Source organism: Pseudogymnoascus destructans, assembly GCF_001641265.1.
Source record: "Pseudogymnoascus destructans isolate 20631-21 unplaced genomic scaffold scaffold_2, whole genome shotgun sequence".
NCBI lineage: Eukaryota > Fungi > Ascomycota > Leotiomycetes > Thelebolales > Thelebolaceae > Pseudogymnoascus > Pseudogymnoascus destructans.
Window position 1 is genome coordinate 1,569,473 of NW_020167521.1, and position 21,735 is coordinate 1,591,207.

The 21,735-nt window shown below is 50.1% G+C and overlaps 4 protein-coding genes across 4 annotated transcripts; 2 read left to right on the top strand and 2 right to left on the bottom strand.

Annotated features, from left to right (window-relative positions):
* Positions 1–636: 636 nt before the first annotated feature.
* RLI1 (Fe-S cluster-binding ribosome biosynthesis protein) lies at positions 637–2,856 on the bottom strand (the record flags this gene model as incomplete). Its single annotated transcript, XM_024464823.1, has 7 exons — positions 637–663; positions 712–1,880; positions 1,932–2,093; positions 2,147–2,549; positions 2,601–2,612; positions 2,705–2,729; positions 2,837–2,856. The coding sequence occupies 7 exons, from the start codon at positions 2,854–2,856 to the stop codon at positions 637–639; spliced, it is 1,818 nt and encodes a 605-aa protein (XP_024327571.1).
* A 197-nt stretch (positions 2,857–3,053) lies between these two features.
* Positions 3,054–9,092, top strand: VC83_01139 (uncharacterized protein). The gene is made up of 6 exons (XM_024464824.1): positions 3,054–3,278; positions 3,709–4,142; positions 4,198–4,224; positions 4,277–4,370; positions 4,429–8,296; positions 8,358–9,092. The coding sequence occupies exons 1-6, from the start codon at positions 3,272–3,274 to the stop codon at positions 8,536–8,538; spliced, it is 4,611 nt and encodes a 1,536-aa protein (XP_024327572.1). The 5' UTR covers positions 3,054–3,271; the 3' UTR covers positions 8,539–9,092.
* A 2,825-nt stretch (positions 9,093–11,917) lies between these two features.
* Positions 11,918–14,293, bottom strand: VC83_01140 (uncharacterized protein; the record flags this gene model as incomplete). The annotated part of the gene is made up of 1 exon (XM_024464825.1): positions 11,918–14,293. One exon carries the CDS (start codon positions 14,291–14,293, stop codon positions 11,918–11,920), a length of 2,376 nt encoding a protein of 791 aa, XP_024327968.1.
* Positions 14,294–18,837: 4,544 nt separating this feature from the next.
* VC83_01141 (uncharacterized protein) lies at positions 18,838–19,822 on the top strand (the record flags this gene model as incomplete). Its single annotated transcript, XM_024464826.1, has 3 exons — positions 18,838–18,937; positions 19,049–19,122; positions 19,184–19,822. The coding sequence occupies 3 exons, from the start codon at positions 18,838–18,840 to the stop codon at positions 19,820–19,822; spliced, it is 813 nt and encodes a 270-aa protein (XP_024327967.1).
* Positions 19,823–21,735: the final 1,913 nt, after the last annotated feature.

The window sequence follows — 21,735 nt, forward strand, 5'->3', positions numbered from 1 at the left end:
AGGAGGATCCAGCCGTACACTCAGGAAGCGAAGAAGGCGAAATTGAAGAAGAGTAGGGAACTAACATGCCATCGGAAGGCACTGTACAAGACCTGTACGTACTAAGTTAACATTTTCGGCCCAACACGATAACCTCGGCCATATGACAGTTCTATTCTAGCCAATCTTTAACTGCACCAAAAGAGATATCCAAATCACGATCATAAAGCCCAGGGACAACTAGTGGGACATCTGGTGTGTATATCGTATCTCTTTGCTTTTATTCGATGAACTAGTTTTAAAGCCGTAAATGAATCCATTTCGGAATACTTAATATGAATGACGATGCCAACAGTAGAAGATTTTTGTTCTCCATGCTAGCTTTAAATCACCACCCAGACGGCACTCATCCGCTTCATTCATTGCCCCTCAATCTATACCATGTGCAGTAAAGAGAACAGCTATCAGTGTAGGACCAGGCAACAGGGGATAGAGCGCCGCCGCTATCGTTAGTCATCCGGATCGTCTTCTTCGTTAACCTCTTCCTCCTCAGCCAACCCAGGAGAACCCCCTCTATGTAATACCGCTCCTGATGCCAACCCAGTAACGCCTAATGATGCATCTAAAGCCGGTGTGTTTTTATATTGAGTGCCCTTTTCAACTCTTATTCTCATCCAGGAAGAACTAGGCCTCGTTAGTACATTCTTGGGTATATGGATGGAAAATGCTTACGTAGTTTCCACTCAACTTCTGTTCCTGGTCCAGCTGAGAGTTCAGCTTGTTAATACGTGGCCTGAAGTTGGTCGGGTCACGGCGGAAGGTAACATCAAGGTTTTTGAGGAACTTGTTGCAACCAGTAAGGAGGGACTCGGGTGTATGAGCGCGAGCCTCAATTCCTGGCTCACCGTCGAAGACGATGACACGGTCGGCGAGATAAGTTGCCATGATGAAATCGTGCTCCACAACGAAGGCTGTCTTCTTCGAGTGCATGATGAATCGCTTGATGACGCGAGCAGCAATAATACGCTGCTCGGAATCGAGGTAGGCAGACGGCTCATCGATTAGGTAAATATCAGCCGGCATACCAAGGGCGAGGACGATAGCCACACGTTGCAATTCTCCGCCAGACAGGTTCTTCACTTCCTGGTCAATGAAATCCTCGAGCTTCAACGGCTTGACAACATCAGTCTGGAACTGGGGAGAAAGGAACGCAGTCTTGATCTTCTTGAAGAACAGCTGGCGAACACTGCCGTCAAACTTAGGTGTGATCTTCTGGGGCTTCATGCTGATCTTCATGTCGGGGACCTTTCTATTGCCATCGGGCTTTGTAGCGCCAGCCAGCATCTTACAGAATGTCGTCTTTCCCGTTCCGTTCTCTCCCATCATCACAATAATTTCCGAGTCCGTAAAGTCACCGTCGTCAATCGTAAGATGGAAGTTTCCTAGGGTCTTCTCCATGGACGGGTATTGGAAGGCGCGCGAACGATCAACTATGAATTCGTCTCCGGCTTCTGCGATGCGGAAAGTCAAGGACTCGTCTCGGAAACGCAAGTTCTCGGTTGGGATATGGCCATCCAGGAAAATATTGATGCCTTCACGGACCGATGCAGGCATAGTAACAACACCGTACACTGCTGGGCGGCCGTAGAGCACACAGATGAAGTCGGAAAGATAATCCAGCACGGACAAATCGTGCTCGACACAGATCACGTAGTTAGATGATTTGAGAAGGGAGCGGATGATCTTGGCTGCACTCAGACGCTGCTTCACATCCAGGTAGGACGACGGCTCGTCAAACATGTAGACATCGGCTTGCTGGACACAGACTGTTCCGATGGCGAAACGCTGAAGCTCTCCTCCAGAAAGAAGGTTGATATCACGATCCATAACATGATTCAACTCTGTATGTAATTAGTACAACAGAGTCAATATAAATGAATATATCTGCTCACCTAAAACATCACAGACTTCCTTGAGGTTGTCCATCTGAGACCTGCCCTCGATCAAGGCCTGGACCGACTTGTCCGGTGCTCGCACAGCTTTGGGGATTTGGTCGACATATTGGGGCTTTACAACAGCCTTGAGGTCGTCTTCGAGGAGTTTCGTGAAATAGTCTGTAGCCTTTGTCAGAACATTTGCTTCCTCCACTTTCACAGGGTACACAGACTTTGTAGTTCCGAGCCACGGAAGTATTTGATGACGTCTTCCCAGTCTGGGGGGTTTTCGAATCTTCCGAGATTGGGCTTGAGCTTTCCACTCAGGATCTTCAAGGCCGTACTCTTTCCGATACCGTTGGTTCCGACAAGACCAAGCACCTGTCCGGGTCTTGGCATGGGCAAGCGATGCAGCTTGAAGCTATTCGCGGAATAACGATGGGTAACTTGAGACTCGAGGTTGGTCGGCAAGTTGATGATGTTGATTGCGCCAAATGGGCACTTCTTGGGGCAAATACCACATCCTATGCAGAGTGTCTCGGATATGAAAGCGATTTTCGATGAGGCGTCGACTTCGATACAGAGGCGACCACTGCGAACAACAGGGCACGATTTCTTGCACTCTTGCCTACATTTCTATTTCCATCATTAGTGCCATACCATTATCGTTCGAACAAATGTATATACCTTCGGCTTGCACTGTATGCGACGGGCTTAATTAGCATTTGTGATCCCTTAAACTTCAACGCGGGGTAGTAGTGGGGTAGCCATGGTGGCAATATGTTTCGCACCTTGTCGCTATTGATGATCGCGATTCTATTCAAATCAAACAATCAGTATATATCACAGCAAGACAACCCAATAATACCCAGTGAGCTGCCTGGGGTTATGCTTCTAAAGTCGTGAGCGGCGGCGTGGCATACCTGGTAAGTTTATCAGCCATCTTGGGTTCTTCGGCTTAAGAGCCACTCAAACGAGCCGGGTATTTGCTGGTTTGGGCCCCTATTTATTTCAAGGACAACGTCGAATATTTGTGGCAAAGCGACAAAAATAATTTATATTTCGATTTTGGAGAATGTCGGGTTTGTGACTTTGGCGTCGAGATTTGTTTGGTGGTAGCGTGGGTCCTCGCGATGACAAAATCCTTTTGATCTGTGCTCATTCGTGTGAAACGGCCCGCGCTAATTCCGGTGTAAGCGAGTCTTCATGTTGAATGTAACCACTGGGTAGTCCAGTCCAGCTTCACGGTCTTCACTGTGAATGAAGCGAACGTCTCCTTCATGTACGACAACCACCAATTCCACCAGTCATTGACGGATAATACCTTTTGATTAAGCTGCCTGGAAGGCCTTTTCATTATGGCTTGTAAGTATTCTTTTTCCAAAGTTCTTTTGCCGCCTTATTGCGCTCCAGTTGCTCCCAGGCTATCACCGTGCCTACCGCCCGCTCACAGTTACGCCGTCTTCTATACAGCTATATTGTTCAGGTTCTTGGACATGTAGAAGCGTCTAAGTTGATGAATACACACTCTCTGAGGTTTCTATCAGATTTTGTACTCACTTGAGCGAGCGCTTTGGGAGCGCGTGTGTCCACTACCCCGAGTGCAACTCATCAGCCTCATTCTGATACATCATCGAATGCAATGCGCCGGCGAGGATATGAAGGCATTTAGATGTGTTTTAGATGCTGTGCATATCGATTTACGGTCACAGATAGCAGATGCACTACACCGTGTGAACCCGATGCCGATTGCATCATTTGGAAGGTTATTTACGCTGACACTACCGTCTTATAGCAGGCAGCTCGTCACCGTCAGAAAATATGGACACGACTACTTCCATCCCAATGTCCAATGGATACCACTCTCCTGTTGGAGATATCTCGGTCGCCAACGATGCTGCTTCAGACAACTCGGGAAGCGACTTATCTGAAGTACGTGAAGCCCCAGCGGCAGAAGCCTCGCCGTCGCCATCCAGCACACCACATCACCAATCCGATTTCGCCGCCGAGGACACCGAACCTTCCGATGAATCAGAAGATGACAACGACAAGGGATCTGATAATGACGAGTTCGATGCGGAAGAGGGCATGCGGACAGTAGCCCCTCATCACCCGCGCATGGACCGTTCGTCATCCCACGATTCACGACGCCCAACAAAGAGAAAATTGGGGATAGAGGACGATGAGCATATAAAAGCCAATCCGGAGCTATATGGATTGCGCAGAAGTGTATGTATCAATGTCAGACTGTCTGTGGGACTAGTTTTTAACGCGACATAACCAGGGCCGGCCTGTCCAGCATCGCACCATAGTGAGATATATCCAACCTGCAATACCTGAGCGTGTATGCTAAATGTTTTCAGATTGATAGCGATGATGATGATGATGAAGATCACTATGCTACTGCTTCAGACGTTGCCCCACGAAAGAGGCGGAAAGCAGAAAAATCTCGACCAAGTAAGCTCAGTCCATCTACACCTGCCGTCGCCGCCGTTGCTGATACTCGTCGTTCTAGCTTCTAAACGGGAGACTCCAGTATTTCGGTCAGCATCGAATGACTCCGAATCCGACACATACGGTGGCTCTCGTGCCCGGAGTCTAATAAAGAAGAACCGGCGCCGGCAACTGGATACACTACCAGTACCTGCTGCCAGATGGAGCAACCGTCGCGCGGCGCAGGTCTCCGCTGGGGCATACCAAGAAAGCGAAGCTGATGAGGAAGATTCAGAGATGATGACGCCCACCCAAGCGCTTGAGGGATATGAGGATAATTCTCCTTATATCGAAGTTGTTCTCAAACACAGGCCGAAGGACGGTGTCGACATCAGTCTGTCGGGCTCAACACGTGATGACTTCGAGTATTACGTTAAATGGCAAGGGAAGTCATATTACCATGCCACATGGGAGGATGCAGTTTATTTGGGCACTGTCCGAGGTCACCGACGGCTGGAGAACTATTATCGAAAAGTTGTCCTACAAGACGTCTATTTTGCAACCGACCCTGATGTTCAGCCGGAAGAAAAAGAGAAGTGGATGCTAGACAGAGAACGAGACGCCGATGCCCTCCTTGACTATACCAAAGTTGAGAGAGTCATCGGTGTTAGAGACGGGGATGATGGAGCGGAATACTACGTCAAATGGAAAAGCCTCTACTACGACTCATGTACATGGGAATCGGAAACTCTCATTGGTGAAATTGCTCAGGACAAAATCGACGGGTATTTAAACCGCACTTCCCAAATACTAACTTCAGATAAGTCTGAATCCAATTCGAATACGCGACGTTCACATGTCCCAATCCGTGAACAACCATCCTATATCAAGGGTGGCCAGCTTCGAGACTTCCAGATCACAGGACTCAATTTTCTTGCATACAATTGGAGCAAGAACAAAAATGTCATTCTCGCTGACGAGATGGGTCTCGGGAAAACTGTGCAGACAGTTTCGTTCATGAGTTGGCTACGCCATGACCGAAATCAGAATGGCCCATTCTTAGTCATCGTCCCTTTGTCAACAATGCCAGCATGGGGTGATACCTTCGATTTCTGGGCACCAGACACCAACTATGTAGTCTACAATGGCAAAGAGTCGTCCCGCAGTATTATAAGAGACTGCGAACTTTTGTCGGGCGGGGATGTTCGCAAGCCAAAGTTCAATGTCTTGCTCACTTCCTACGAATACATCTTGGCTGATGCCAACTTTTTAGGCCAGATCAAGTGGCAATTCATGGCGGTTGACGAAGCGCACCGTCTGAAGAATAGAGAATCTCAGCTCTACCAGAGACTTTTGGATTTCAAAACCCCCAGTCGGCTGCTCATTACTGGTACCCCAGTGCAAAATACACTCGGCGAACTTTCCGCGCTCATGGATTTCTTGATGCCTGGCGAGGTTGATATTGAGGACGATATGGACCTGACCTCGGAAGCCGCGGGAGAAAAGATTGCGGCATTGACGACTAAGATTCAGCCATACATTTTGCGCCGGACAAAGCAGAAGGTTGAGAATGATCTTCCTCCAAAGACTGAGAAGATCATCCGAGTTGAACTATCTGATGTACAATTGGAGTACTATAAAAATATTTTAACTCGGAACTACGCCGCACTCAACGAAGGTTCAAAGGGCCAAAAGCAATCTCTTCTCAACATCATGATGGAATTGAAGAAGGCTAGTAATCATCCATACATGTTCCCCAACGCCGAGGATAAAATTTTGAAAGGGGGGGACAGACGCGAGGACATGCTGAAAGGGCTCATTGCTAGCAGTGGCAAGATGATGCTTTTGGATCGATTGTTGACGAAGCTCAAAAAGGACAATCACCGTGTTCTAATTTTCAGTCAAATGGTAAAAATGCTCGACATCCTTGGAGACTACTTGCAATTACGCGGGCACGCTTTTCAAAGACTTGATGGTACCATGGCTTCTGGCCCAAGAAGGCTAGCCATTGATCATTTCAATGCAGACGACAGCCAGGACTTTTGCTTTTTGCTTTCAACGCGTGCCGGTGGTCTTGGCATTAATCTCATGACTGCAGATACTGTTATCATTTTCGACTCTGACTGGAATCCGCAGGCGGATCTCCAAGCTATGGCACGTGCTCATCGAATTGGACAAAAGCGGCCAGTGAGTGTCTATCGACTACTTTCTAAGGAAACCGTTGAGGAAGAGATTCTTGAGCGCGCACGCAATAAGCTCATGTTAGAATTCATCACTATTCAGCGCGGCGTCACAGACAAGGAAATGAACCAACTCCGGGAGAAGGCACAGAAAGCTGGGAAAATTGAAGAGCCAAAATCCTCGGATGATATATCACGCATTCTTAAGAAACGAGGCCAGAAGATGTTTGAACAGTCAGGCAACCAGAAGAAATTGGAGGAATTGGATATCGACTCTATTCTTGAAAATGCCGAAGAGCACCAGACGGAAGTTCCCGAGGGCATGGTCGCCGATGGAGGAGAGGACTTCTTGAGAAGTTTCGAATACACCGACGTAAAGCTCGACCTTGAGTGGGATGACATTATCCCGAAGGATCAGCTCGAGGGGATTAAAGCTGAGGAAGAAAAGAAGGCCCATGAAGAGTACTTGGCTAGGGTCGTCGAGGAAAACGCACCTCGAAAGGCTGCATTAAAGGTCACTGCCGAACAGGAGCGTGAGCAACGTTTGGCAAAGAAGCGCGAACGAGACCTAGCCAAACAAGAGGAACTTGAGCTCAAGGAGGCCGACAAGGTGGACCCGAAGAGAGAACTCAATGAGAAAGAAGCTAGATGGCTCTTCAAAGCTTTCCTACGCTATGGCTCTATTGATGACCGACCGGACGAGTTGATCAAGGATGCTCGCCTTGTGGGCCGTGACCACGGCATGTTGAAGGCCACGCTGCAGTCTATCATTGACGAGAGTGACAAACGCTTGAAGGCAGCTAGTGCTGAGATGGAGGCTAAAGAACGAGAGTCTAACAAGGCTCTTACGAAGAAAGACAAGAAAGCTGTCCTGTTTGATTTTCTTGGGGTAAAGCGTTTAAATGCAGAGACTGTGATTGAACGGCCGGGCGAGATGAGAATGCTGAAAGAGGTCATTGAAGCATTTTCTGACTTTGGAAAGTTCCGCGTTCCCGAGGCTTCAAAGGCCGCGCACTATTCTTGCGAGTGGGGTGCGAAAGAAGACGGCATGTTACTTGTTGGCATTCATCGCCATGGTTATGGAGCCTGGCCAGATATTCGGGATGACCGTGAACTAGGGCTACAAGAAAAGCTCTTCCTCGAAGAGCATCGCGTGGACAAAAAAGAGCTGCGTATACAAGGTGAAGATACAACGGCCAAGTCACCTGGGGCCGTGCATCTTGTTCGACGAGCTGATTACCTCCTATCTGTCTTGAAAGCAAGATACTCGGATGACCAAGCTGCCCGACGAGCCGTTGAAAATCACCATCGGAATAACAAGAAGAATGGTATTCGCCGAGCCGAACATAGCGCCTCTGTATCTGCGTCACCGGCGCCACAGATCCGCAAGGCCCATCGTCAATCTGAAGGACGTGACCGCATGAGCGATCATCGTCACGAGAGGAGCCGTTCGAGTCACGAGGATCACAGACACAAGCCCGATCTCAAGCGCAAGCATAGTGCTGCAGATGATGACCGTGTTGATCGCCACAAGCACCGCAAGTCTGAGAATGGCTCAAGCAGCAGCAACCACGAGCAGGATCAAATGTTGCGAGTCATTTTCCGACCAATGAAGGATGCTTTCCGACGGGTCGGGGGTGCTACTAAAGAGAAGATCAAGTCTCAGAAGGAGCGTGCGAACCTCTTGAAGAACGAATTGGTCACTATTGGAAACTTCATTGATAGCCTAGAGGCAGACGAGGACGTGTCTGCCCTGAGGCCAAGCTTTTGGTAAGTCGGATCACTCACTGGGTATATTGGGTATATTGAATCAAGTACTAACGTTCTACAGGACCTATGTTGCTTCTCAGTGGCCACTAGACCCTAAACCTCAGGGTCGCGCTCTCGAAGATATGCACCACAAGATCTTGGCCGCAGCCAAGGCCAGGGCAGCTAGCAGCGACACATCTGGTAGCAAACCGAACCCCAGCACCAAGGTCGAGCCCGTCTCATCCAAGCCGGTCATCACCTAACGAGGCTACTCTTCATATTTACGTGCGCTATTGCTAGAGACTGACAGATCGGTCATTCACATATCCTGCGTTTATATAACCACATGGCGGCGGAGTTTTCTGGACCCGTATATCTCTTTCAACACCACTGTTTCTTGGGCGCGCATGTTCGCGGAATGCTTGACTTTATTAAGCTGGGAATCATGGGTTGGGTTTGCATTTGGGTCGTTTACATCATTTGAAAACTTATTTGGCATTCTGGCGTTTTTTTTTTTTTCTTCTAGAAAAGATGATTTTTGTTTTGGTCAAGCTCTGTAATATCGCCAGAGGGGCTGGCTGATGGTGGTAGGTGTGCTTGAGAGATGTGGCGATGGGCGGGGAGGTGGCATGTGGCACGATAGATATACCAACAGGAGCATATTTGGTGGGATGCGTTGGGTTAGGAAGCAGGATGTATAAGATGAACTTCTGCGCTGTGTGGACTGGGCGGCAACCTCACTGTGACGCATGTCAGCTTGTTCACGTCTTCTTGGTAGCGTAGCGTACTGTGGTCAAGTAGAAACCGCGCTGGCAATATAAACAATCTATTTAGAACTGCTTTGGCTATGCTTGTAGCTCTCTTGTTGTTGTGATATACAAACACTAACTATATTCACCTTCCCACGACAATCTTCTCCATGGGCCACACCAGCAGACTCTTCCACTCTCTTCCACGACTTGATCCAATTCTTGAATCAGCTTACTTCCCCATCCCATCAACCACCACGTATCTCTGATTTCATTAAGGATAACAGCATAGTGCGCAAGAATCACTAAAGCCATCTGCTGATGGAAGCGGAGGAACGCAATATACTCCTGACTAACAGAGATAGGCCAACTACAAACACCATCCCGTTGTCCCGATCCTTCGACGATATCAGCTTAAAACACCCCTTCAACCCCTGAATGGCAAGGGTGTATATATGCCTATCAGAATCCGACCTCGACATTAGCTGATTCCGATCTTCATGCAGTTTAATGGCGTTTAAACATCGTCCGATAATACAATCGAGTCGTCTGGCCGTCTGCCTGCGAACAAGGGCGCAATCTCGCTTTCTCGAATCCAGGTCCACATTTCCGCTAGGACCAACGGTGCGCCTCGTAGGAGCATAAAGATGTCTGTGAGTTCCTCGATGGATCCAGTCGGCTCCTCATGCGGTCTTGATATGGCGAGACTGAGCGCGAATCACCAGTTAGGGCTGCACAAGTAAATAATGATGTGCCGTTCTCCTGATTAATGCCCCGCAATTCTAAGGTGAATTCCTGAAGGGCGATGTTGTGGTGGCGGATGGCTCTGTCAATGTATGAAGATTTGTTTTCCGGAAGGGAGCGAGCCAGGTGTAATGCTGTGACACTGAAAATGCCGTGCATTAGAAATCTATGCTTCAACGCCATCCTAGGAACCTGGGTTTGCCACATTCGGCGAAGATCATTTCGACTGGCCAATGTTGCGTAGGTGGCTGTTGAAAAATGATGCAGTAGCTCTAATTCATCCCATGAGGCATTCTCTGGAGCAATTGCCCTCCTATCTGGCGGGGCCGTTGTCAATAGCGGTGGATTTGTTGGATAACTCTGAGTATATGATGCAGACAGGGTGTTTGAAAACCTTGCATTAACTATAGTTTTGAATTCACAATTCTTTCCAGTCTTCATACATTTGCCGCATGTTGGTTGGACAACGTCGCACTGCATTTAATTAGTTGGGGACTAGGGTGGTTAAATATGGCTTCCATATCTTGACATGGGCCGCTTTGTACTGTGAACAGCCATGACGGGACTTGGAATACTTGCGCCGCGATGACATATCCTCAAGCTCCTATCATATTAGCCAGCTCTTCTGCCAGTTAAAGCTAAGTCCACGTGTACAGTGATAGCGTAGTATTCGTTTTCGTATCTGTCGCAGTGATGAGCGAAGCGAGTAGGTGGCGAAAGCGAGTTGGGTATGCGAAAGCGAGTTTGGGTATGCATCAATATGATATACATATATATGAATCAACGAGGTAATAGCGTAGTAGTGATAGATAACTACCTGAACAATATATAATTAACAGAGCTATTTTCACTATTTTCATCTTCGTCGTCGCTACTCTTGTATGCCTTATACTGTAAGACCACTACAAGCGACTTCAAACCATTTGCTTTACGGTCTGCAACACGCTTACGCTCTGCTTTGCGGTCTTCAATTGCAGACCGCTTAGCCATATTTAGTAGCTGTTTTGCTACCTGAGCTGACTCTCGTACCTTTTTCGCATCTGCCTTTGCCCTTGCCTTTGCTTCCTTCTCTTCTCTTTTTGCACGTGCTTCATGAGCATATAGTTGACCACCACTCTGTAAGCTTTTCCGTGCCCGAGCCTTTGCCTCCCTTTGTTGAAATGTGCGGGGAGCAACAATATCAAGCTCTGTCTTATACAATTCTGCTCGGTGTAAAACCATTGTAGCCCCACGTGCAAAAGCTTCAAATCCATGCTAAGATAGAGAGCTAAAAACCTGTTCAGCTTTCCTTTGCCAATGCTCAACCCCTTCGACTGTCTGCCTACTCATCCTAGTGGAGACCTTCATCGTTTCTGCCTAGCATTTCCTTGCAGACGGCGGACATCTTCACAGAACGAGGGAGATATATCCATACTTCATTGAATTCCTTGTTCATGTATGACTGTATTAGGTTTTCATTAGCAGGGCGTAGAGTGTTTCTTAGACCCGTACTAGAATCATCTACGTCCTTGCCAATAAATGGACGTCGATTTGCCAAGTCATTGACAATATTCTCTGATGTTCCAAACTACGCTAAGTGACTTTAAAGATCAAGATGCGGCGAATCTAAGCATTCTCCAGGAAATCAAGGAGGCTACAACAAATGGCTTGGAAGAAAGCATACCCACCACCACCACTCTCGTTTTCTGCTGAAACTATGGGAATGGAAAGCTGCCCTTGCCCACGAAACTCGCCTAGCAGCCGTCATCCCATTTCTGACTTAGATCTTGTCCTATACTTCGACGTCTTCGAGCTCTTTGGATCTGCCCTAGTCTTGCATCCAGTATGACAGCACTGCCTGGCGAGATCCAGTGGATACTCGCCAGGCAGTGCTGTCCTACTGGATGCAAGACACCGGATCTTGCCGCGTTATTCACATCCGGAATTGGCGTCGAAATTGTGGAATGAGAGGTGGCTTCCTGCGTCGAACTCGTGATTTGTGTCTATTGAACTCGTGAGCTGAGTTGGCACTTGTCTCGTACGGAAATTTCGGTGACGAGGCTCATTAGTGACGACTTCCGGAGAGAGTTCATCCTGCTATTTGACTTCTTCGGCTCCTGATACGCGTTCTGGGCTGAATGAGGTCAGCATCTGTAGAAATGACTACTCCCTACTTCACCACCAATCTCGCCAGCTCCGTCTTAGCTTGACCTATCTCTGATGCAGGTATCTTCTTGCTGCTCTTTCCATTCTGACACTTCCCTTCTTTGTGAGACAAGCCAAGCTTTCGTTTCCGATTTGGAGATAGAGTTCCGAGTACCGCTCGTGGGCGTATGAACTCGGCTCGTTCAAAGTCAATCCAGGTAATTCCTGGCCGATCCGGGTGGACGAGAATGTTCCGGGCTGCTGGATCACCCTGCAATACTCCCAACTGATGTATGGCATGCAGACCGGAGATGGCGTCGTTAGCGAGAGTTTGTGAGATTGGCGATCGTAAATGGAATCCTCCAAAGCTTAGAAACATCATATAGACAATACGAACGGCTCCTGCGTAGTATAATATACTGTCCACTTTCGTCTCTCCTAGGTGCACAGGTACGCACTTCCCCTGAACAGGAAGGAGATGACGGTAAATTGTCGATTCGTGCATCAGATCTTTAACACACTCAATCCCGGTGCCTTTCGCGGCAACGGTGTACCCAAATCCAGGTAACTTGACCTTGAAAAAAGCTCCTCGAGCTCCATGAACGTTCATTGCCACACAATAGTCAAGCTGATTGCGCAACAACTCGCGGATATGTCGCATGAATGTATTACGGTCGAGTTGATGACGACTTTTTCCATGTTCCTTGACATTTGGACACCGCCAATCAAGTTCTCCCCCATCTACCATACCCATTAGGCAGCTAGGCGTACAAAATCGACCTAAGTCCTTTTGCCGATGAGTCTCGCTAGAAGCCCCCTTTTCCCCACCACCTTCGGTCCCACCACGTTCGGTAGATTGTGATGGTGGGTTGGGGAAAGTAATACGGTTTCCGCTTTTTGGAGGCGGTTGAGGACGACTTGGTGTGTCGGGATGATGGTTGTCATCATCGCTGCTGAAAGAAGACGTCACCGAAGCACAACTTCCCACGTATATGTTCTTCCTGCGAGGTCGGAATTGGATCGGTGACCGTATAATATCCTGAGTGACCCTTGGTGGAGGGCGATACTCCGAAGACGGAACTTCGTCATCGGCGACGGCATCCTCGACCTCCTTAACGACGACATTCCATGTCTTGAGCTGACGCAGAGCTTTCCTTATCCATTGTGCACTGCGTGGAGGCGTTTTAAGCGCGCGAAGAGTAAACGCTACAGCCTGACCAACCGCGGTCATATGCAATCGATTGGGCTCGTTTCCACGCTCGTCCCAGCCAGTGGACGCCCCGACATCTCCTTTTGGAACAGATAGAGAGTAGTACACGGTCGAGGGATCGTCAGGAATGCGCAAGAATATCGTTGCTTCACCAGTGTAGATCTCGCCATATTCCACCCCAGCCTTCACCATATATGAGAAGCCTTGCGTGATCACAGCGGCCACCAAACGACGACAGCGAATTGTCACACTTTCATTCTTGCTTACTTCCACAACCTCGTCCAGGTTCATCTCGGCAAGACCTTTATAAATATGCCCTAAGGTCAACTTATGAGGAGCTTTGTATTCGATCGTCAGCGCGGTCACTCGGCGCTCAGTCTCCCCCTCACCACCGACATTGTAAACGCAGAACTGATCTGTGCGAGGACGGGAAGTTGTCGTTACGGATTCCGATGACTTGGAAGAATCAGTCCGTCCCGGTTTTTTTGCAGGGGCTCGAAGGCGTTCCGACCGTCGCGGGTTATCAGCGATGCTAAGAGATTGCATTTCCTCTGTTGTTCGATCCGGACTGAGTGTGTTACTGTGGTTTTCAAACTTGACTGAGCCTTTGAGACCAAAACGATGGCGTAATACGCTGTCTTTAGAGAACCGCTCGATGATCTGGGATACCGGATCCTCCAAGGTGAGTCGAGCAAAGGTATGAAGGTCTAGCTCCGACCCCATCTGGCGCCGGCGAACGGCTTCTCCTGACTCTTCCAGTGTATGCAAAGAGGTAAAGTGTCGTTCAAGGACGAATTCTGACTCCATCAAATCGACCCACGTACGTGCCTGCTCCGAGTCAAATTCTGGCCATGGCAAGATTCGTTTAGGGCGCGGTTTGTTATGTGCGTTTGCGGCATCGCCTTGCGTGGACTGCGTACTATCAGGTTGAATGGTCAGACCTAGGCAAAGGTGAGTATGGCATGCATCGAGGAACTCGGGCAGCGTGGTCTTTCCGGTCCTCCGTTCGTAGCGCTGTCGGTCTTCTTCGCGGAGTTGTTCTGCTTCTTCGCGGAGTCGTTGCTCTTCTTCGCGGAGTTGTTCTGCTTCTTCGCGGAGTCGTTCTGCTTCTTGTTCACGTCGTTGCGCATCTGCCTCGCGTTGCTGCGCTGCCCGAAGCTGTTGCCGCAGAGCCTCAATTTCTGACGACATCTTCGAATGCTGAGTTAAAGGGCTGGCTTTCAAGTATGCTTGATGTTGGAGGTAATTGCGGGATACGGGGAACTACACACGAATTTGTGTGGTAATCTCCGACAACCGTAATCAGTCTCTTCGGGCAACGGAGCAGAAGCTTCACAGTAGAGTACAGTAAAACAGTACAATACGGAGTATAATCAATTGAATTACAACCTAATCTACGGGCCTATGTACGCTATTTGTACTCGAGTAGGCCTGGGGGAAACCCCAAGACCCTGACGAGCTGAGGGGCTTCAGCTGAGCTCAGTCAGTGGCTTTCAATAGCCTGGCGCCACTGTCTGACTCGTGAGCCAACCGGGAAGCTAGACAGTTCCTCGGGGAAAACCCGTCATTTTTGGGCGTAAAAGTCCACCGTATCCCACGGGAACGTCCGTTTCCCCCAACATTTTGGTTCCAGTGCTATTCCAGTGCTAAGTCTTCTTAGATATATTACTCCGTAATCTTCTTAGATATATACTCCTGCAAAGGGTGCTTCAGCTCACAGCACTTTAAAGCTTGAGGTAACAAGGGTCAACAGTTGAGCTATAATTGCTGAAACCAGCCACCTGCTCGACCATCGTCTTTCTGTCACGCGTTCCAGACTTGTACCAACAGGAGCACTTTCACATCTATAACGTAAGTCGTGGCGTAACGCGGGGGATGGCGTAACGCGGGGAATTCACCCCGCCGACTTCTGATAACTGTGAATAACTCAACAATGGTTCGCTGTAAAAGCCTGGGTGTTGCTGAGCGTGAAACTTTAATAGCCCAGGCAGTATTAGACGTCCAATCTAAGAAGTATAAGAGTGCATATCACGCTGAGAAAGTGCTGGGGCTGCCGAAGAGTTCAGTGACGCGACGCGTCAATGGAGGTTTGACACGCTCCCAAGCCCGCCAGAAACAGCAGAATTTATCAGGCGCGCAAGAACAGATACTTCTAAAGTGGATTAAAAACCTAACAATCAGCGGCTATTCTCCAGGGCATCGGTTGTTGAAGGAAATAGCTGAAGAACTCCGGTCGCACCGGTCACTCAATTTTGACGACGCGACGCCAAACTTACTTCTACCCCAACCACGATTTTCCCTCGGTCGCGACTGGGTACCACGATTCATACAACGACATCCCCATCTACAGGTCGCTATTGGGCGACGGATCGAAACTGTATGCATGGACGGTGCAACAAAACCAGTGCTTACGGCATGGTTTAACGCGTACACCAAGGTGGTTCAAGAGTTTGGAATCACGCAAGAGAACACATATAACATGGATGAATCCGGATTTTCGATTGGGACAATGGAATCTACTCGAATTATACTTGATTCAACACTTCGTACGAAGCATCAAGCGCATCCTGGCTGTCAGGAATGGGTTTTGATGGTTGAGTGCATCTGCGCAGACGGAACCATCCTCCCACCCCTCAGGATCTTTAAGGGCAAGAACGTTCTCCAATCATGGATTCCGCCCGCAGTCATCGACCAGTGGTTCTTCTCTGCGAATACGAAAGGCTGGACAAGCAACCTCCATGGGTTGGAGTGGTTAAAACGCATCTTCGAGCCAACAACACGTACAAAAGCAGATGGTCAGCACCAGCTTCTTATATGTGATGGCCACGACTCACACATTAGTGGGAGTTTCATTGCGCATTGCATGCAGAACCATATTGTATTACTGATACTTCCCCCTCATACATCGCACTTACTACAACCACTGGATGTTGTGATATTCGGCCCGCTAAAAAAGCGCCTGACAGCAGCGCTCTCCCCACTCAACCAAGCGCAACTTGCGCGCATACAGAAGTATGAATGGATGGAGGCATACATCCAGGCACGGCTTGATGTATGCAACCATCAGAACATTGAGTCAGCATACCGTGGCGCTGGCTTGTTTCCTTTTAATCCCCAGCGAGCATTGCGTACGCTGCTCAATGCTGAACCATCAGTCGAGGCTGACCGACCAAAAACACCACATCAGTATGATATTTTTGACCGAGTCTTTATCAACAGCTCCCCCCCAGATGGGATGACCTTACGCTCTGCAAATGCACTCCTTACAACTACGATTAATAGTGGTGGGGTGCTGTCAACACCAGTGCAGACGTACATCCAAAAACTCACAGTTGCGTCAGAGCAACTTCGAGCATGCAGCATTGTCCACCAACTCGATGCCAACAACCTGCGATCAGTTATAAAGCAACGTACGGTACGTACGAAGGGGAAAAGGGTTATTTTGAAGGGTCACTTTCATGTTTCTACGCAAGAGTTGTGTGATGCGGTGATGGAGGCGGAAAAGGCGACACATAACCCAAGTAAGAAAAAGTGCAAAACAAAGGATAAGAACGCCTCCTCAGACATTGAAATTGACGAGTATATTGAGGAAGAAGCAGGGGAACAATCTAAGAGTGACGGTGGATCATGTATTATCGTTGATTGTAGTTAAATTTACAGATTTGTTGTGTTCTCTTCAAAATTCCACCGCGTTACACCATCCCCCGCATTACGCCACGACTTACGTTAGTGCTGGAACACAAGTGATTATTAGTTCAACTTGGTATCGAGTATATTGGGGGTTGGGCTAGCTTGAGGAGCACCAAAGAGAACCTAGCGGCTACGAGTGTATAAGGTTGCACAGCATATTGGTGCCCAAATCTTCCTGCCAAGCAGCTCGAGTACTTCCTTTCGTGCCGGGATATCACAGCTGCAATGCTGGGTAGACAACACTAGGCAATGAAACTGCTAGTAGTATGAAAGAATCCCATGAGGGGAAGGCTAGAAGAATGAACAGAAAGAATGTGCCGTTCAAGGTGGACACTGTGCCAGCAGCAGTAATGATCGGTGTGGTAAGTGGCTCTGATTTTGAAATATTGCTTACCCCTCAGCATCTCTTGGGAATTCTGATAAGCGTTCCACTAGATATAGAGAGGATCACATTTCCCAGGACGGTGATTGGCATGCACAGTCGCATTTCAGTGATCCCGCGAGAATTTCTTGACTCCCAAAACGGTAGCTTGCAGCAGTTAGGTCCTGGTGAGGAAAATTTCTTTGACATGAATTCGTACACTAACTTTTCTCCCTAAGATACGTCCATCCTCAAGTCAATATCGTAGCCTAGATTGGCTAGCGCAACTTGTTAATATGCCACGAGCCCCAACTAATCATTCTCCTTTGGCCTCTAAGCTCCATATAAAACAGCCTGCTGTTAATATATGGCCAGATGCAGACATGCCCGACTTGGGGAAGATATGGAATGCTCATGGTCAAGAGAATAGGACAGTTAATCCCAGACACTTTTTGCAAACACCTATACAAGATTACAGTACTGTAAAGGGTTCTTATAACGTAGAATATCCTGTACTCTGAAGTGCACCGTCGGAACCATATTAGAGAACCATATTAGGTGGATGGGCGGCCGTAGACTTAGTAAGAAGCCGCAAATCCTGATCAGCAGGGCTAAACGGATCTGGCAGTTTTGCTCCACCTGCTGTCATCCAGCCTTCTTAGCCACTAGGCCACTTCAGAAGTGCTGTAACACTGTAGCAAAATGTAGCAGCCCCACCTGTATTGGCCATAATAGGAAGTAGACCCCTGACTAATCCTAGCATCAAAATTGCCTGATTAGGAAGACTGCTGTTATAGTGTAGCACCAAGGTGATACACTGTAGCAGCGGGTATGTAATGGTAGGTGCACTAGATGTGAGAATCTAGCCACCTAAGGGAAGGGATGATTTTACTAAGACAACACACTGTCTTAGGAAACAGAGCCAAAGGGTTGTAGCTTAGACTATTCCATAACGCAGCAATCAGGTGTATGATGTAGTGGAGTGGTTTAGACAAGTTGTAACAAATGTTGAGTCTGAGAACTTAGGGGTAAGTCAGAGGTTAGCACCTCACTGACTTTTCAGAAACAAGGAATAACAAGATCAATGCTTAGAAGCTTGGAAAAGACATAGAAGTATGTGATAGTCGATTTACTGTATTGTCTGCTTGCCCTTTCTTAAGGAAAGGGCAATCCTATTTATGCCAAAGAAGTGTAGTTCTCTCATTTTCCATGACTTTCCATGACTAACCAGGCTTGGTAACTGTAGTTAACGTAAGAGAATCCCATAGAACCATCTCTTAGGTTCCTAGCCTATAGGAAGTGAAAGGAGGTCTAAGGTCAGAGTACCCCTATAGACAAATTATGTCATAACTTAACCAATCTTGTAGGTAACTAAGGAGCGATGACGTGTAATGAATCATAGAGGGTTGTAGAAGCTTTTGGAGCTATCGTTCATGTTCCTAGGCCTCTAGCTGGTAGAGATATGTCATGTGGTAGTATTAGCCTAGTAACTAAGAAGTAATGACATGTAATGAATCATAGAGGGTTGTAGCAATCTGTAATGGTGTGTCACGGGTAGGTAGGAAGTAAGAAGGGTCAGTCGCGGGTCCGCGTCGGGGGCGCCCCGCTAGAGCGCCCTAGGCTGCCAAGGCCACTAAGGGAGGCCCCATAGCCTAAGGCCGCTATTAGGCTGGAAGACTGCAAGATGGCGCCCGGACCCGACTCGCAACCGAGACGGCGGGGGCCCAACCCCGAAGGAGTAGATAAGGTAGCTGAGCCCCCTATTAGTAGGGGCTCAGAGATTAGTCTGTTGAATACTATACTATTTGCTCCAACCTACGGTCTTAGCACACTGCCTACCTAAACCCTTACATTCTAATCTCTCGCAATACGGGAGGCAGCCCGCTAGGACCTAGTTGCGGCAACGCCCCTACTCGGCAATGGACGTACCATTCGAAGGGGCCACGACGCGTTCGCGCTCCCAGAACCAGTACGCTACGCAAACCCTCTGAGGCGACGACGAACCGGGGCCGCACCCGGGGTCGAGCCAGTCGGGAGACGAGAGGCACGCCCAACACCAGCCTAGCGCTAGCGAGGACCTCCACGGCAACCAGGATGGAAGCCCTGACGGATCGGAACTCTCCACCCTAACTGAGGTCCCGTTCGACTTGGGTGATCGGGTGGACGAGACCCGCCGCGAGGCTGACCACCTAGAACGCGAGGTGCGTGTCGCCCGGCTCCGGAAGCGAGCCGCTGTGGAATTGCGAATCGCAGAACTAGAGGTCCAGGAACGACGGAAGCGCGCGCTCCAACAGGAGCTGCGCGAACTACAGGAAGACTGGACGCTAACGGGGGACCGGAAGCGGCGCGCGAGCAAGGGCCACGACGGCTACAACCAAGGGAGAGCTTTCCTCGAGATAGGGAGCGTCGTGGGCGAGTCGGCTGCGAGCCACGACCGGGGCCCCCGCAGAGCGCCGAAGTTCCGCGATCTAGCAACCTTCCAGGGGAAGAGCCTGCGGGAGGCGCAGGTCTTCGCCGCTGGGGCAGACCACCGGTTCCGTATCGACGCGGGGTCGCAGTACCCCACGGACCAGAATAAGATTGACTACTGCGTCCTCGCCTTCGGACCAGCGCCGGCAGCGAAGTGGGAGCGCCACGAGCGCCGCGAAGGGCTAGGGAACACCACCTAGGCGGAATTCAAGGACTGGATAATGGATTCCATTATCGACCCCTCGAACCGCACGTTCGACGCCATCACGTCGTACAACGAGGCAAAGCAAGGCGAGACCCAATCGGCGGAAGATTTCGCGGCCCACCTCGACACTCTCGAGCTCGAGCTCCGGATCGAAGACGAGGAGCTCCGGAAGAACACCCTCTACGCAAAGCTGCGAGAGGAGGTGCGGCGCGAGATCCTGCACCACGACGACATACCCCGTACGCGGCAAGGCATGCTGGCCCTAGCGACCTGCATAGAGAACACGCACCGCCTCACCGACAGGAGGCCGAACCGGAGGCGATCCGACACCCCGGCGAGGGCGGGAGACCGCGAGGACGTTAGGGCGGGGCCCCTGCGACCGTCGCGGCTTACGGGGACTGAGGAGCGGGACTCTGAGGGCCACAGGAGAGGCCCAGCCACGAGCCCGAATCGCTCCCTAGCGGGCGCGAAGGGAGATCGCCGCGGCAACGGCTGCCACGGCTGCGGCTCGGCAGAGCATCGGCTGGCCCAGTGCCCTGAGGCTATATGCTACAATTGCAGCAAGAAGGGGCACATTTCCCCGGATTGCCCGAGCCTAACGGGAAAAGGCGAGTCCCAGCGGTGATATCCACTGCCCTAAACCGACGGGACCAAGGCGGGGCGCTACCGACGCGGAGGCGGCTAGTGATCGCGGTCCAAGTCACGGCCGCTGATGGGTCCACGCGAACGGAGCAAGCCCTGATCGACAGCGGGGCAGAGGAGAACTGCGTCCGCCAGTCTCTAGTCGTAGAGTGCAGATGGGAGTCTAGCGAAGGGGCTGACATGGGGTTGTCAACCCTCGAGGGGAGAGAGGTATGGACCTACGGGGCCCACTACCTACCCATCGGCGCCACGGACGGGGCGGGGAGGTCGTTAACGACCCGCCACCATTTTGTAGCCTGCGCGTTCGACGGGTTAGATGTGAACCTCATCCTAGGGTACCCTTGGCTGGCTGACGTAGACCCTACGATCAGCTACAAGGACGGGACATGGGAGTTCCCAACACGGCAGGGGGCCGTCCGGGAGGTAGGACCTGAACAGTTCTACGAGGATGTCCAGGAGACGGGGGGAGCCTACGGATTCCTCGCCCAAGGAGCGTTGTGCGGAATGCTCACCCAAGGGGCAGTAAGGGGGCAGCGTGTCGGCGTCGTCACCGCCGATACGGCACCAGCGGTTCTCCCCAACCAATACCATGACTACGCTGACGTCTTTGACGCAGCGAAGGCGGGCGTATTGCCCGAACACCACCCAATGGAGCACAAAATCGAGGTGGAGGAGGGCAAGGAACCCCCCTGGAGCCCGGTATACCCCCTTAGCGAACCGGAGCTCGAGGCGCTACGAGACTATCTCGATTCGGGCCTCAAGAAGGGGTGGATCCAAAGGTCCATCAGCCCGGCGGGGGCCCCAATTCTGTTCGTCCCAAAGAAAGACGGGAGCCTACGACTCTGTGTGGATTATAGAGGGCTGAACGCGGTTACGATTCGGAACCGGACCCCGCTACCGCTCATTACTGAGACCCTCGACCGGCTACGCCGATCGAAGGTCTTTACCAAACTAGACCTTAAGGACGCCTATCACCGAATACGTATTTGTAGGGGAGATGAGTGGAAGACGGCGTTTCAGACCCGGTACGGCCACTTCGAATACCTCGTCATGCCGTTCGGACTATCGAACGCACCAGCGACCTTCCAGGCGTACATAAACCAGGCCCTCATAGGCCTAGTAGACGTGACCTGTTTAGTCTACCTAGACGACATTCTGATCTTCTCCAAAGACACGAAGCACCACGAGGGGGCGGTGCAAGAGGTCCTGAACCGGCTACAGACCCACCGGCTATACGCCAACCTCAAGAAGTGCGTGTTCACCACG